This window comes from Amblyraja radiata, chromosome 33 (assembly GCF_010909765.2).
Source record: "Amblyraja radiata isolate CabotCenter1 chromosome 33, sAmbRad1.1.pri, whole genome shotgun sequence".
In the NCBI taxonomy this organism is placed as follows: Eukaryota; Metazoa; Chordata; class Chondrichthyes; order Rajiformes; family Rajidae; genus Amblyraja; species Amblyraja radiata.
The window spans coordinates 9,969,100-9,983,341 of record NC_045988.1 but is presented as its reverse complement, the minus strand read 5'-3'; the positions used below and the strand labels follow the sequence as shown (position 1 = coordinate 9,983,341).

The window sequence follows — 14,242 nt, the reverse complement described above, 5'->3', positions numbered from 1 at the left end:
TCAACCTCTGACATTCCAGATAAAATAATCCAAGTCTGTCCACTTCTCATATCCCTTTTGAGATGTTCAGTTTTGGTCATCCTGCTATAAGAACGATGTCGTTAAGCTGGAAAGAGTGTCGAGAAGATTTGTGAGAATGTTGCCAGGACTTGAGCTATAGGGGAAGGTTGTGCGGGCTAGGACTTTATTCCTTGGATCGCAGGAGACCGAGGGGTGATTTTATGAAGCTGTATAAATTCATGATTCTCAGACTTTTTTTACCCAGAGTAGGGGAATCAAGAACCAGAGAGCATAGGTTTAAAGTGAGATGGGATAGATTTAATAAGATCCTGAGGGGCAACATTTTCATTTGGAGGGTGGTGGGTATATGGAACGAGCTGCCAGAGGAGTTATTTCAGGCAGGTACTATAACAGCATTTAAAAGACGCTTGGACATGGATAGGAAAGGGTTGGAGGGGTATCGGACAAATGAGAATTGTGAGATGGTGAATTCTGGTCGACATGGACGAGTGGGGTCGAAGGCCCTGTTTCATGCTTTAGTACTCTAAAATACATTGCATCCTGTTTACTATTTTTAACGTGTATTCAGTGATGTAAGAGATGCAACAGTCATTTTACAACCCGCAATGTGTTCACAACTGGATAATCTGTTTTTAACATTTAATATTGAGTCATGGAGTCACATAAATGGCCCCTTCAGCCCACCACGTCCATGCTGATCTTTTTGCCCATGCACACTCATACAGTTTGGTCACATTAGGACCATACACTTCTATGCCTTACCTATTTAACTGTCTGTCTAAATGCATATTAAAAGTCATAATTACTTCTGATACAACCAACACCTCTGGTAGCAAATACCTGATATCAACTGCTTTCTGTGTAAAAAGCTTACCTCACAGATCCCCTTTAAAACTCACAAACCTATAGTCTCTTGTTTTTTATGCCATGGGAAATAAAATTTGCCTCTCTATCTCATCTATGCCTCTCATAATCCAATATACCTCCATCAGGTCACCTCAGCCTCCTTCACTCCTGGCAGTGAGTCTTGATTTTGCCTTTGGTTAGTTGAATATGCTATCCAACTCGAATGAGTGGGCTTCAGTATACAATTAAAATAGGTAACATTCAAGTCAAGAAGGATTCTTGTTCCAAGAAACTTTCAAGAACTATGCAACTGATGGAATGACCAGATGTGCTTTTGGCCACAACTCTTTCCATAGTGCACCCTACTCCTGTGAATTCAGTACTATGGGACATCTATTGCAACCTGGTGAAATCTCTATTAGATGCTTGCAAGAAGCATTGCCCCATTAAGACCAAAGGTGAACGGTAAACCAGTGTTATTGAGGAGCTATTCCCTCCCCTGTAACGGAGTGAAAAGTTGGCACTCATTTATTACTTTATCTTGTGTTTCTTGAAAGAGTAATTTTTAATAACATAGTGAAATAGACTAATTTTAATCTGAATCAGAAGGTTGTGAATTGAAAACCCATTCTTGAACCTTGAGTACAAAAATCTTAAAATAAGACTTTTGTGTGGTACAGGTCAGTGCTACGTTGATAAAGATCCTGTACTTCAGAGGAGATACTCAGTCAAGTGGATAAAAGATCCAATGGCATTATTTTAAGAAAACATAGAAAACAGAAAATAGGTGCAAGAGGAGGCCATTTGGCCCTTCGATCCAGCACCGCCATTCATTGTGATCATGGTTGATCATCCACAATCTGTAACCAATGCCTGCCTTCTCCCCATATCCCTTGATTCCGCTAGCCCCGAGAGCTCTATCGAACTCTCTTTTAAATTCATCCAGTGAATTGGCCTCCGCCTTCTGTGGCAGAGAATTCCACAAATTCATAACTCTCTGGGTGAGAATGTTTTTTCTTATCTCAATTTTAAATATCCTCCCTTTTATACTTAGACTTTGGTCCCTGGTTCTGCCCCCCCCCCCCCCCCCTCCCCTCCCCCCAACATTGGGAACATTTTTCCTGCATCTAGCTTGTCCAGTCCTTTTATAATTTTACATGTAAGACTTTCATGAGACTTTACGTAAACGGGAAGAGTCCTTGTTTTTATCACTAGATTATCAGGTCATTATTACGTTACCGTTTGTAGGAGCTGGTGTGTGTAAAGTGACCGCAGTGCTTTCCACACCAGTCAATACTCTCCATTATCTGTAAAGCTCTTTGGAATATCCTACGGCACGATAAAAGCTATGGAGATACAAGAGACTCACTTCTGTAACTACAATTTTTATTTTCCTTTTCTAATTTGTATGCAATGGGTTTCACAGATCACAAACAGATTGGAGAAACAGTTATTTCTAAGCGTATATTGAATGCTCCTACAGGGACACTTTCTGAACTAGTATTTAAGAAATGTAATCTTCCCACATAAATCTTTGACATCTTTATGGATTACTTAAGCCAGTTCATGCACCCTGTGAGCACAAAATGTCTCAGACATCAATGGGACTGGCAGTGCGATGGAGCCACTTTTTTTCTGGGAAACGCGGAGCCTCTGTACACAGTGAAGCCGAGGAGCTCCCAGTTAGTGTACGGTTCACTCTGCTGAAGTTCCAGGGATCTGTTTCCATAAATGAGGCACGGTGGCACAGCAGTACAGATAGTGCCTTACAGCGCCAGAGACCCTGATTCGATCCCAGCTATGGGTGCGTGTCTATATGGAGTTTGTACCTTCTCCCCATGACCTGCGTGGGTTCTTTCTGGGATCCCTGGTTTCCTCCCACACTCCGAAGACATACAGGTATGTAGGTTAATTGGCTTGGTAAAATTGTAAATTGTCCCCAGTGGATAGTGTAAGTGTGCAGGAATCGCTGGTCAGCTCGGACTTGGTGGGCTGAAGGGCCTGTTTCTGCGCTGTATCGCTAAACTAAAAATCTAAACTACATCTAAAAACTGCTCTCTGGGGTTAGAGCAGTCCACACATTTACCTGTGTGAAGAAATCTCTCCTCATCTCAATGAAAATGGTAATTGCCATCTTCTGCGGCAGCCCCTCGCACATAAACATTGCAGTTTGGTGTCTCGCCTTCGACCCTATCCATTCCTCACACAATCTTATATCTCAACGAGATTGCCTCCTGTTGACAGTAACTAGATGTAATCAAATGATTTATCTAATCATTACCACATAGAAGGAGCCCATTTGATGTGTGGCCCATGTTGGTTCCTAGGGTAGATATTCTATATTTTCCCATTCCTCTACAACATTTTCTTTCATAGGCCCAGCATCTCCCCGTTGATTCTTTCTGTCATTCTCAGCACTGTTTAATTTTGTTGGAGATCAGATTGTTTATCCAAATACAGGGAACGGTTATATTGCCAGAGTGGCATGGGAAACACGGACCACTTCCCTTGATCAGGAATGTGCCATTGATCTACACATTTGCTTGGCTCATTCAGATGCATGGGGGTTGATGAATATTGAATGCTCTGGATGTGTGCAGGACTAGCTCTGACATTTACCAGAAATGAAGAAGTCTCTTGCTTGGTATTTTATCCATCATCACAAACGTCCAAGCCCTTCATCACTGGCACAGTCCATCTGCTATATGTATAATTTACAAAATGCATTGCACCATCTTCTTTGGCATTACCTCCAAAACTTGTCATTTAGGTGAAGAACTGCACCTGCAATTCTGCAAACCCCTGCAAGTTCCTTCTGCCACACGCTATCCTAACGAGGGGACATCTTACAGCTCCTAACGAGGGGACATCACACAGCTCTTTCATTATCATTGGGGCAAGACCCCAGAACTGATGAATGTATGTTCACCTGCAGTGATGCAGAACCAGCTTCACAAGGATAATTAAAGATGGGCAATAACTACTATCCTTGGCAGCAATATCCACATTCTATAACCCAATTAAAAGATGAATTAAAAAGAGTCAGGGATTAGCTAGGAGAAAAAGATCAAATGATTGCTAGGTTTATTTAGATTAATCTGACAATTGTGCCCTGATCCTTTGCAATTCCACTGGGGAAGAGTGTCATATAAAAGCAAGGAATTGCAATTGCTGGTTTACAAAAAACAGCAACCTCCAGAGAAACATTCCAGAGAAAACAATTTCTCCTTATTGCCAATATCCCCCCCACCCAGGCATCATTCTGGATTGACAAGTGAATGACTCCTGCCTCTATTTTCTTGTTTCTGATGGCCATTGGTTTCATATTTCACTACAAATCAAGTTATACATCACTTAGTCTCAACATCAGCCTCAATATCATTTTTTTCCATCTTTTACTGGGACATTTTGAGGATATTTTTGTCAATCTATCACCAATTGGGATAGAATTAAATCTACCCAATTATAGGGAGTGCCTTAAACCAGTGATAACCTTGACTTGAACAATTGCTGAAAATCCTAAAACTTTAAAATACTAGTTTGTTCTTTGGTGGAAGAAGGAACTGCAGATGCTGGCATAAAAAAAGGACTCAACGTGCTGGAGTAACTCAGCAGATCAGGCAGCATCTCTGGAGAATGGGGATAGTGATGTTTTGGGTCATGACCCGCTTTCAGACATTGTTGGGGAGGCAGGGGAGAAAGCTGGAAGAGAGGAGGGGAAGGACAAAGAAAATGGTTTCATACATCTGGGAAGCCAGTCTGCACTTTCTCAGACTGGCAGGTTACACTTTAATTAATATGGCGATGGTGGCGTTGTCCACAATCCATTGGTGAATGCAAGCTTCTAAAAGTTGCTCTCACAGACTCCCATGTGATGCCTACAGTCATAACAGCTGACCAAAATGTCTTCAATGATGATATTGTCAAGGAAAGGTTGTGAGTGGAATGCACAACCTCACAAGAGAGGAACATCATAAATAACCTCGTCTGACCAGCTGTACTGTGTTCTGTTTTAACAGATTTTGGTTTTGGCAACTTCTACAAACCAGGGGAACCTTTGGCCACATGGTGTGGAAGCCCACCTTACGCGGCCCCAGAGGTCTTTGAAGGACAGCAATACGAGGGACCTCTACTGGACATCTGGGTAATAATTTTTCTTAAACCCTAAAAATAGTTTGAAATAATCTTTTTTAGAAATTAGCTTACTCTTTTGAAATGGTTGATTTTATTTCCAGGGATTAGAATCATAGACTCATACAGCCAGAAATAAGCCTTTCGACACGCTTCATCCATGCTATCCATCCCATTAATGCTATCCCATTTGCCTGCATTAGGCCCATATCCCTGTACTCCATTCCTATCCAACTACCTGTCCAAATGTTCTTTAACCATTGTAATTGTATACGCCTCCACCATCTACTCTGGCAGCTTGTTCCAGATATCCATCATTCTCTGTGTGGAAAACCTATCTCAGAGATCCCTTTTAATTTCTTCCCACGCATCCTAAACCTGTCCTCTACTTTGGGAAAATGACTGTCTTCATAGCTTCATCCTTCAAATTAGAACAAACCCAACCTATCGGCAGTTCAAGAAGGGAGCGGAGCAAAGGAGGGAACTGGATGGGTTAACCTGACTTCAGTGGTTGGCAAGATTTTAGAGTCCATTATAAAGGATGAGGTTTCCGAGCACTTAGAACTACATGATAAAATAAGCCAAAGTCAGCATTGTTTTGAGAAGGGAAGATCTTGACCAACTAATCTGTTGGAATTCTTTGAGGAAGTAAAGGGCAGGGTAGACAAAGGAGAGTTAGTGGGTTGTTTACCTGAATTTTTAGAACGACTATCCATTGAATTGTAGATTATGAACAATATAGTATTTTCCAATTTCTATATAAACCTGCTTCTTGTTGTGTCTGCAGAGTCTCGGAGTGGTCCTGTATGTGTTGGTTTGTGGAGCTCTACCCTTTGATGGTCCAACACTTCCAGTGCTCAGGCAGAGGGTTCTGGAAGGCAGGTTTAGAATTCCATACTTCATGTCTGAAGGTGAGAACTTTAAAATGTTGAGCTGCACACTGCGTCGGAAGTGAGTCATTCGTATCAAACACAGCGTCTGGTTGAATGACGTCGCTCGTGATTTAAATGGGAGCAAGGCTCCAGGCTAGACTGGTTTTACTTTCAGTATTTCAAAATTGTATTTCACTCTAACTGATGTGTCTGCTGAGATTGCACTATTGATGAGTGTGATCATCATTACAGGTTACAGGGTTTCCTTTATTGTCATTCAGACCGAAGTCTGAACGAAATTTCGTGCCTGCAGTCATACATACATACAATACAATAAAAAAAACAACAATAAACACATATTAACATCCACCACAGTGAGTCCACATAGCACCTTCTCACTGTGATGGAGGCAAAAGGCTTAGGGCTGCAGTCTCTTCCCTCCTCTTCTCTCTCTGCGCTGAGGCGATACCCCACCGGGCGATGTAGCAAACAGTCCCGCGGCTCAAACACCGTGGCCCCGGGGTGGTCGAAGCTGCCGTCCACCAGTCCTGCTGACACAGCCGCTGGCCCGCGGCCGAACCCCGGACTCAGGTCACCGCCGCCAGAACGCCATCCCAGCCACCGGAGCACCGTTCCAGCCCCGAGCCGGATCGCCCTCACGTGAGTGCCGTTACTGTCTCAGCCTCGCGCCAGGCCACCCCGACATGGGCGCCGCTCCTCCCTCGGGCTGGGCTGGGCAGCCCCGACATGGGCGCCGCTCCTCCCTTGGGCCGGGCAGCCCCGACATGGGCGCCGCTCCTCCCTCGGGCTGGGCCGGGCAGCCCCGACATGGGCGCCGCTCCTCCCTTGGGCTGGGCCGTCCAAACATGGGGGCGCCGCTCCTCCCTCGGGCTGGGAGCGCCGCACCTCCCCGAGCTCGGCCACTCCGACGGGAGCACCGTTCCTTCCTCGGACCAGGCCGCCCCCCGGGAACGTCACAGCCCCTCACGGAAGCCCTGTTCCAGCCCCGAGCCGGGCCATCCTCACGAGAGCGAGCCCAGGGTGAGTCCTGGCGGGCTCTGCCTCCTGAGCCTCGAGGTCGCCAGCTCCGCCATTAGGCCTCAGCGCAGACGGAGGCAGAGAAGGGGAATACGACAAAAAAGTCGCATTCCCCCGCAGGGAGAGACAGCAAGCCCCGTTTCAACCCCCCCCCCCCAAAACACAAACTAAAAAACCAAAAACTGGACTAGCCAAAACGAAATAAACAACACAAAAAAAGCAAAAACAAACGGACTGCAGGTGAGCCGCTGCTGCCAGGGCAGCGCCGCCACTTCCGGATATCACCATCATGGCAGCATTAGTATTGGTTTGGTTTTGGTTTATTGGTATTGGTTTATTGGTATTGGTTTATTATTGTCATGGGTACTGAGAAATGGCGAAAAACAGTTTTGTGGAAAAATGTACTCGGAGTCAATATCCCAGGGAGAACATCCAGTGAGTCAACATGGGAAGAATTTAAAACTAAGAAAGGGGTGATCACTGCAAGGTTTCATGGTTAAGATTAGTTTATTGCCACATGTACCAATTAAGGTACTGTGAAATTCAGGTTACCATACAGTCATACTAAAAAAAGCAACAAGACGCACAACTACATAAAAGTGAATATAAACATCCACCACAGCAGATCCCCTACGTTCCTCACTGTGATGGAAGGCAATAAAGTCCAATCTCCTTCCTCTTTATTCTCCCGCAGTCGGGGCAGTCGAACCGTCCGCAGCTAGCGTTCGAAGCTCCCGTCGGGGTGATCCAACCTCCCGCTTTGATGGGATTATATGATACTCCCCCAGCTAGGCAGTGGGAATTAGAGTAGATATATGTAAGCAAATCACAGATAGACGTAAGAATATTGGGATTGTAAAAGTCAGTGATTTACTTTACTTTATTGACTGAAGCGGCCTTATTGCCAAGGGATTAAATGGGGTAGAATCTGATACATATGTCAAGGAAAGTTTTCTTAAGCAATGGGTTTTCTTAAGTAAGTCGGATGTTCCTACTTGAGAAGGGGTTGCACTGCAAATGAAGCTGTGCAAGCAGTTGTTGAGTCAGTGGGAGAGCCTTAGGCAGGAACTCAATGGCATCAGGCAGGAGCTCTCAAATATTGACTAGGAGAGTCTGTTTGCAGGTAAAAGGACATTAGGCAAGGGGCGTGGATTTTAAAAGTGAGGTAGGAAGAATTCAGAGCCTACGTGTTCCTATTAGAGTGAAGTACAAAGCTGGCAAGATTAGGGAACCTTGATTGATGGGTTGTATTGAGGTCTAGTCTGGGAAAAGGAGGACCTGTCCCTAGGCAGTAGAACAGATACTGCTACAACACGGAAGGCTGGACTCTGAACTTTTTGAGAAGTTCAGGGGAGGGCATTGGTCCGTGGCAGTGTTAGATTGTTCAACTCTGTGCGCCAGCCCAATCCTTTCACTTGATGCCATGTGTGGGAGCAACAATCCGACATCCAAAACTGTTGCACAAATGTTTATTTGTAGGAACCTTGATTAATATGTGATCCAGTTGTTGGTGACCATAACATCAGTTCATCAAGACTTTCTCACCTGCCAGACTGTGAACATCTCATTCGACGCATGCTGGTCTTAGACCCTTCCAAAAGACTCACAATTAGCCAGATAAAGGAGCACAAATGGATGCTGGCTGAAGTCCCAGTGCAGAGACCAGTTATATATCCGCAACCCAGTGAGAATGAAGTCAGCATGGGCGAATACAACGAACAGGTTCTACGACTAATGCACAGCCTGGGGATCGACCAGCAGAAAACTATTGAGGTACATTTTTTTTTTACCTGAGCATTAAATACTCTGAGTATTAGGAGTATTAGTGCACAACAACACGAGTATTAGGCCTGCAATACTTTGAATACTGACCCTTATAGCTTGGGATTTATTATTTTCTGGAATGTAAATGATTTAAGTAAATGTTTTAGGAAAAGAAGGTTGAGGGAGGAGAGGCCTTTAGAGAAATAACACAGATTGTGATGGAAATTTGGAATTCTCTGAGAACTAAATCTAAAATCAGAAACTACCATTCAACAGTTACAGCTGCTCAGACACACCTGTAGTGAGCAATCTTGCCTCCTGGTCTAGGAATCTCTGTCGTACTCAGATGTTAGCTTACTTAAGTGGGGGTAAAATGAGGCAATCGCCAGCTCTCCCTGTCTTTCCACTTCTCTCCTGTGGTTTCACTAGAGGTGAGCAAGTGCAAACCCCTGGTGTCCAAGTATGTTCCCTTGAATGAGTGGACTCTCATCCAAATTTCATTGAGCAGTTTTGTGTCTCCAGAATCCATAGCCATCAGGCAAATTAACGTGGGACTATTCACCAGTGGCAGGAAGAAGTAGAATTAAATATTCATTCCTGCAGCATTCCTTTCACAAAATCTCAAAATGTGCTACACTTATTTCATAAGAAGAAAATTCCCAATTGAATTCTCTGTCCTTTTATGTTTGTTCCTTTCATTCCCCGGAGAAGTTGCTTTTATTTCCTGAGAAATTCTGCAGCCTTTATTTCCTTGTCTCTGCTTTGCGCAGAATGTAATAATCACACCTCTAGTCAATTTGTAAAAATACATTGTTTCTTTCCAGTCTGGATTATATATTGCCGAGAATTTCCCCACAATACTCAGGAAGGGAGAAAATGACCTCGGCAACATCTTAATCAATGGACAGAAGTGGAGCATTGATCAGGGAAAAGAGAAACACTCAGAAATCACATCAGGAGGAAAGTAATGAGGCTCAAAGAGGCCGGCCATCTGCAGAACTCTCCTGGTTTAAACAAGTCAAATCCTCAGAAATAAAAACACAAAATGCTGGAGTAACTCAGTAGGTCAGGCAGCATCTGCAGAGGACATGGATAGGTGACGCTTCAGATCGGGACCCTTCTACACACCATTCTAAAGAAGGTTCCCAACTAAAATGTCACTTATCCGAGTCCTCCGGAGATGCTGCCTGAACTGCTGAGTTACTCCATCACTTTGTGTTTTTTTTTCTGTAAACCAGCCACTGCAGTTCCTTGTGTCTACACGCCTTCAGACACTACTTCCCCACTACCTATTTTCTCTTGGAAAATATGTAGAAATAAATTGTAATATAAACATTGAAGTCTCCCACTATTCCTCTCCACTTTAACATTTGCTTTCACTTTGTCGCCCTTACAGTCTTTACAGAACAAGAGCTATAACCATTTTGCTGCTATCTATTATCTTTTGGTGGAGAGACTAAAATCTCACAGAAGCAGCTTCCCTGTAGACCAGAGATTGGATTCTCGTCAACGGCGGCCAAGCACAATTGCAGAGCAAGCTGTTGCCAAGGTAATGCAATAATTGTGTGAGTTACCTATGTGGCATGCACTGTACAAAATGAAATGATAATTGTGTAAAGGTTCCAAGCCTCAGTCCTCCACTCAGTCGACTCACCCACTGGATTTTATCATGTAGGGTTGGCATGGACATATCAGGTGTTAGAGGATGCATTTTTAAACCACAGCTTGTCTGTGGATTTGCTTTGATCAGCAAAGGGTTTCACTGAAACTTTTCTTCAATCCACAGCTTTTCAGGAGCATGCAGTTTTGCTAAAAATAAAGACCGTCTCATGCCGTTTTAAATTATTTATGGTTTTCTTCACACTTGGATCTTGCCAGTGATTCACTGATATCCGTTTTTAGCTCCTCCTTTCCTTGTGCCTGTGGTGCAGATTAACTGAATGCTAATTGAAGGCACAATTGAGCAGAACATTAAAAACCATTATCCCCGCCAGCCCCATCTCTCCCCACCTCCTCATTAATCTCTGTCATTACTATGTCGAGTTACATTCTGGACTGAAATCTCCAGAACAAGGTCAAAGAGAGTATGTAGGAAGGAACTGTAGATGCTGTTTTAAACCGAAGATATGCACAAAGTGCTGGAGTAACTCAGCGGGGGGATAAGCAGCATCTCTGGAGAGAAGGAATGGGTGACGTTTCGGGTTGAGACAGGTTTGGGTTGGGTCTGAAGAACGGTCTCCACCCGAAACGTCACCCGTTACTTCTCTCCAGAGATGCTGCCTGTCCCGCTGAGTTACTCCAGCTTTTTGTGTCTATCTAGGCTCAAAGAGAGGGTCATCCCTCTCTCTAGACTCATGGCCAATTACAGATTGTCTGCATTGGTCACCAACCCTGCTGCCAGTGGAAAGACCTCTTTATTTACTCCTAATAAACCCAAATCATTTGGAGAGTTTTAATATAAAATGGATCAAGTCAAATGGATAGTGTGGTGTCAAGTGTCTGAGAATGTAATTTGCCCATTGTGAACATGTTTCTCCCAGTGTGTAGGAAGGAGTAGGTTTTCCAAATACTAGGTGAGCCACTCTACATGAGTGAACATTGGGCTCAGCCAACATGTGGAAACATTTTGGGATTGCTCACCTATGGTGATCTTTGTACTACACATTGGAAAGACTGGATTTGGCTTGGCAGGTTTGAAAGTTGTCTGGTTCTACTTTGATGTTTTTTTTTTGTCTGAAAATAGTGTACTTTCCCAACACAATGAACTGAAAATCTGCAGTGCTTTCCCCAGTCGTTCCATGGCCCAAGGTCAGCTGGATCACTCCCTGCTCCCATTAAGCTTTAACTGACAACTTTGGTGCCTGTCCATAAGCCAGTGTCGGTATAGAAGAAAACACACAGAAAGCTGGCTCTTCCTGATTAAACAACGTTGCACCTTCTGAGCCACCCTCTCCCACAGGAGTAGACAGTGTCAAAACCATCCGGGTAGTCTTTATTAGAATGCAAGCATTCGGGGTGGTACGGTGGTGCAACTGTAGAGTTGCTGCCTTACAGCGCCATAAACCCGGGTTTGATCTTGACTACGGGTGCTGCGTGTACGGAGTTTGTGTGTTCGCCCTGTGACCGCGTGGTTTATTCCAGATGCTCCGGTTTTCACCCACACTCCAAAGACGTACAGGGTTTGTAGGTAATATTGTAAATTGTTCCTTGTGTATAGGATAATGCTAGTGTGCGGGGATCGCTGGTCAGTGCGGACACGTTGGCCCACAAGACCCAGGGGTACCTCCAGAACCAGGGGTCACAGTTTAAGAATAAGGGGGAGGCCATTTAAGACTGAGATAAGGAAAAACGTTTTCATCCAGAGAGTTGTGAATCTGTGGAATTCTCTGCCACAGAAGGCAGTGGAGGCCAATTCACTGGATGTTTTCAAGAGAGCGTTAGATAGAGCTCTTAGAGCTAACGGAATCAAGAGATATGAGGAGAAAGTAGGAACGGGGTACTGATTTTAGATGATCAGCCATGATATTATTGAATGGGCGTGCTGGCTCGAAGGGCCGAATGGCTTACCTATTTTCCTATGTTTTTCTATGTTTCCGTGCTGTATCTCTAAACTAAACTAAATTTTCCTGCCTTTTCGAAAGTGGGTTTAAAAAATAAGAACTTTCTTCGGGTCGTTTATATTTTTTAAGTTAATCTGCAAATAAAATCTTTGAGACCCTGGGTGGCTACTGTTGCTCCCGGTGCCGCCCTGCTCAGTGCTTGATGTATTGAACATTAGTTGTTGGTTCCAGCTGACTAACCCACTCCACTTCTTCTGCATGGTTCCTGCTGAGGGCTTTTCTATTACCTGAATAACTTACTTCTCAATCAGGTCTCTGGAGTAACGTCCTGGCACCTGCAGCTGAATATCACAAGCTGGCTTCCTCACCGCAGTGTTCATCCTTTACTTCCTTCTCTTCTGCAACCCCTCAGGGTAGAGGAAGACTCACTTCCACTACAGTTCTTTGACATTTGAAGTGGTTGAAGAGACCTTTGCGGGAACCGCAGACTCTACCACAGAGGGGCTGCGCAGTTAATGAAGCCAGAAGGTGATAGTCTGGCTTTTGTGAAGCTTCTGAGTGCTCCCAATCATCAGAGCAACTTGAGATGCTCCATGTTCCCCACCCCACACGCATACATACTTCTCTGCTTCCTGCAGAGCCTTCTACAAGATGTCACATTTTTTTCAAGGCCTTAAAGCATTTTCTCTACCCTCTGACAAATTTTTTGTTGTGACAAAGCAGGGAACCTGTTTTGGGAATTGGTGTCATGTGTTGGCAGTGTGGCTCGGCGTAATCTGAGGCTGGGCGAGGATATGAATATTGATCGACAGAGACAACATTGGTGGAACTTGTTCTCGATAGTCCATGGCTTCCTTCAGGGGATGTCTTCTGCCAGATGGACCACTAGAGTGGTGCAGGCTTCAAGTCTTCGTCTTTAAACATTCTTTATCAGATCTGGCGAGCATGGTGTCAGGTGTAAGGAGTTGCCCATTTCAAGAGATGAGAAGGAATTTATTCTCTAAGAGGATCGTGAATTGACAAGGTAGTCGATGGGGATGGTGGGAGAGCAGGAAAATGGCACAAATAGTGATTGAATGAGTCATGATATTGTAAGGCAGGGCAGTCTCGGGATCACCTCCTGCACATGGCCCTTGCCATTACACTCTTTCCCTATTGCTATTTTTTGACGAAATGGCCTAATTGATGGTTTCCAGACCGGCATGAGTCTCAATCTCCTTGTATAAATATTTGTGTTTATGCAACACCTGGAGAAACCTCACCAAAGAGGGCCATTATTGTATTACTGACGGCATATTTAGTCCATTGAGGACAGGACTACTGACAGTAGGATCTTGTCTGGTGAGGACAGGATTGGATTTAAAATTATGAACCTCTGAATATTGAGTCAATGGGCTGGTTCCCACTGCTAATATCCCAGGTGCGGCCACGGTCTGGCCTAGGTTTGTATTCTAGAGATGAAGTACAGTCGATATTTACTGCTAAATAGAAAAGATAAGAGAATTAAAAGTGATCAGTTAGCAAGAATTTTTCTTCAAAGATATTAACAACCTGTTTTTTTTTTTTTAATTTCAGGCAAATACTGTGGTTCCTCAGGTGAACCTTCTGTCACAGAACATCCGGCTGTTGAGGTCTCCTGTCCTGCCCCAATCCTCTGCTGTAGATTCATTCACCTTTCTCCAGACCACATGCCAACCAGAATTGGGCTTCATGGAGGAAGATGTGAACACTCCTAAGGTTTGGCCTTTAATTTTTGTGATCTGCTTAAAGGTCAAAGAGAGAAAAGCACTTTGTAATTTAGTCTTCTCTGCTAAGAAAGTAATGTTTGATTCCTGTTCTAGTCGTCCTTAGATCAGAGTGCTTTCTGTTCATGCCCAACAGGAGAATGCACTGGTTAATATGGGTCACGTTATTCCAGTGTGGCCCACATTCGTGTTTACAGCTATTGGAGATGAGGTGCAGCTTTGCAGTGAGAAAGATTTCAAAAGTGTCGGGCTAATGGCTCAGCTA

The 14,242-nt window shown here is 44.2% G+C and overlaps 1 protein-coding gene across 1 annotated transcript in view; it reads left to right on the top strand.

Moving 5' to 3' along the window:
* The window catches only part of sik2 (salt inducible kinase 2), a 103,827-nt gene that overhangs the window by 73,754 nt on the left and 15,831 nt on the right, over positions 1-14,242 (top strand). The window contains exons 5-9 of the mRNA XM_033049673.1: positions 4,887-5,011; positions 5,786-5,909; positions 8,461-8,681; positions 10,069-10,221; positions 13,808-13,969. Of these exons, the coding sequence (XP_032905564.1) occupies positions 4,887-5,011; positions 5,786-5,909; positions 8,461-8,681; positions 10,069-10,221; positions 13,808-13,969 (785 nt within the window). The remainder of the gene's footprint in view (positions 1-4,886; positions 5,012-5,785; positions 5,910-8,460; positions 8,682-10,068; positions 10,222-13,807; positions 13,970-14,242) is intronic.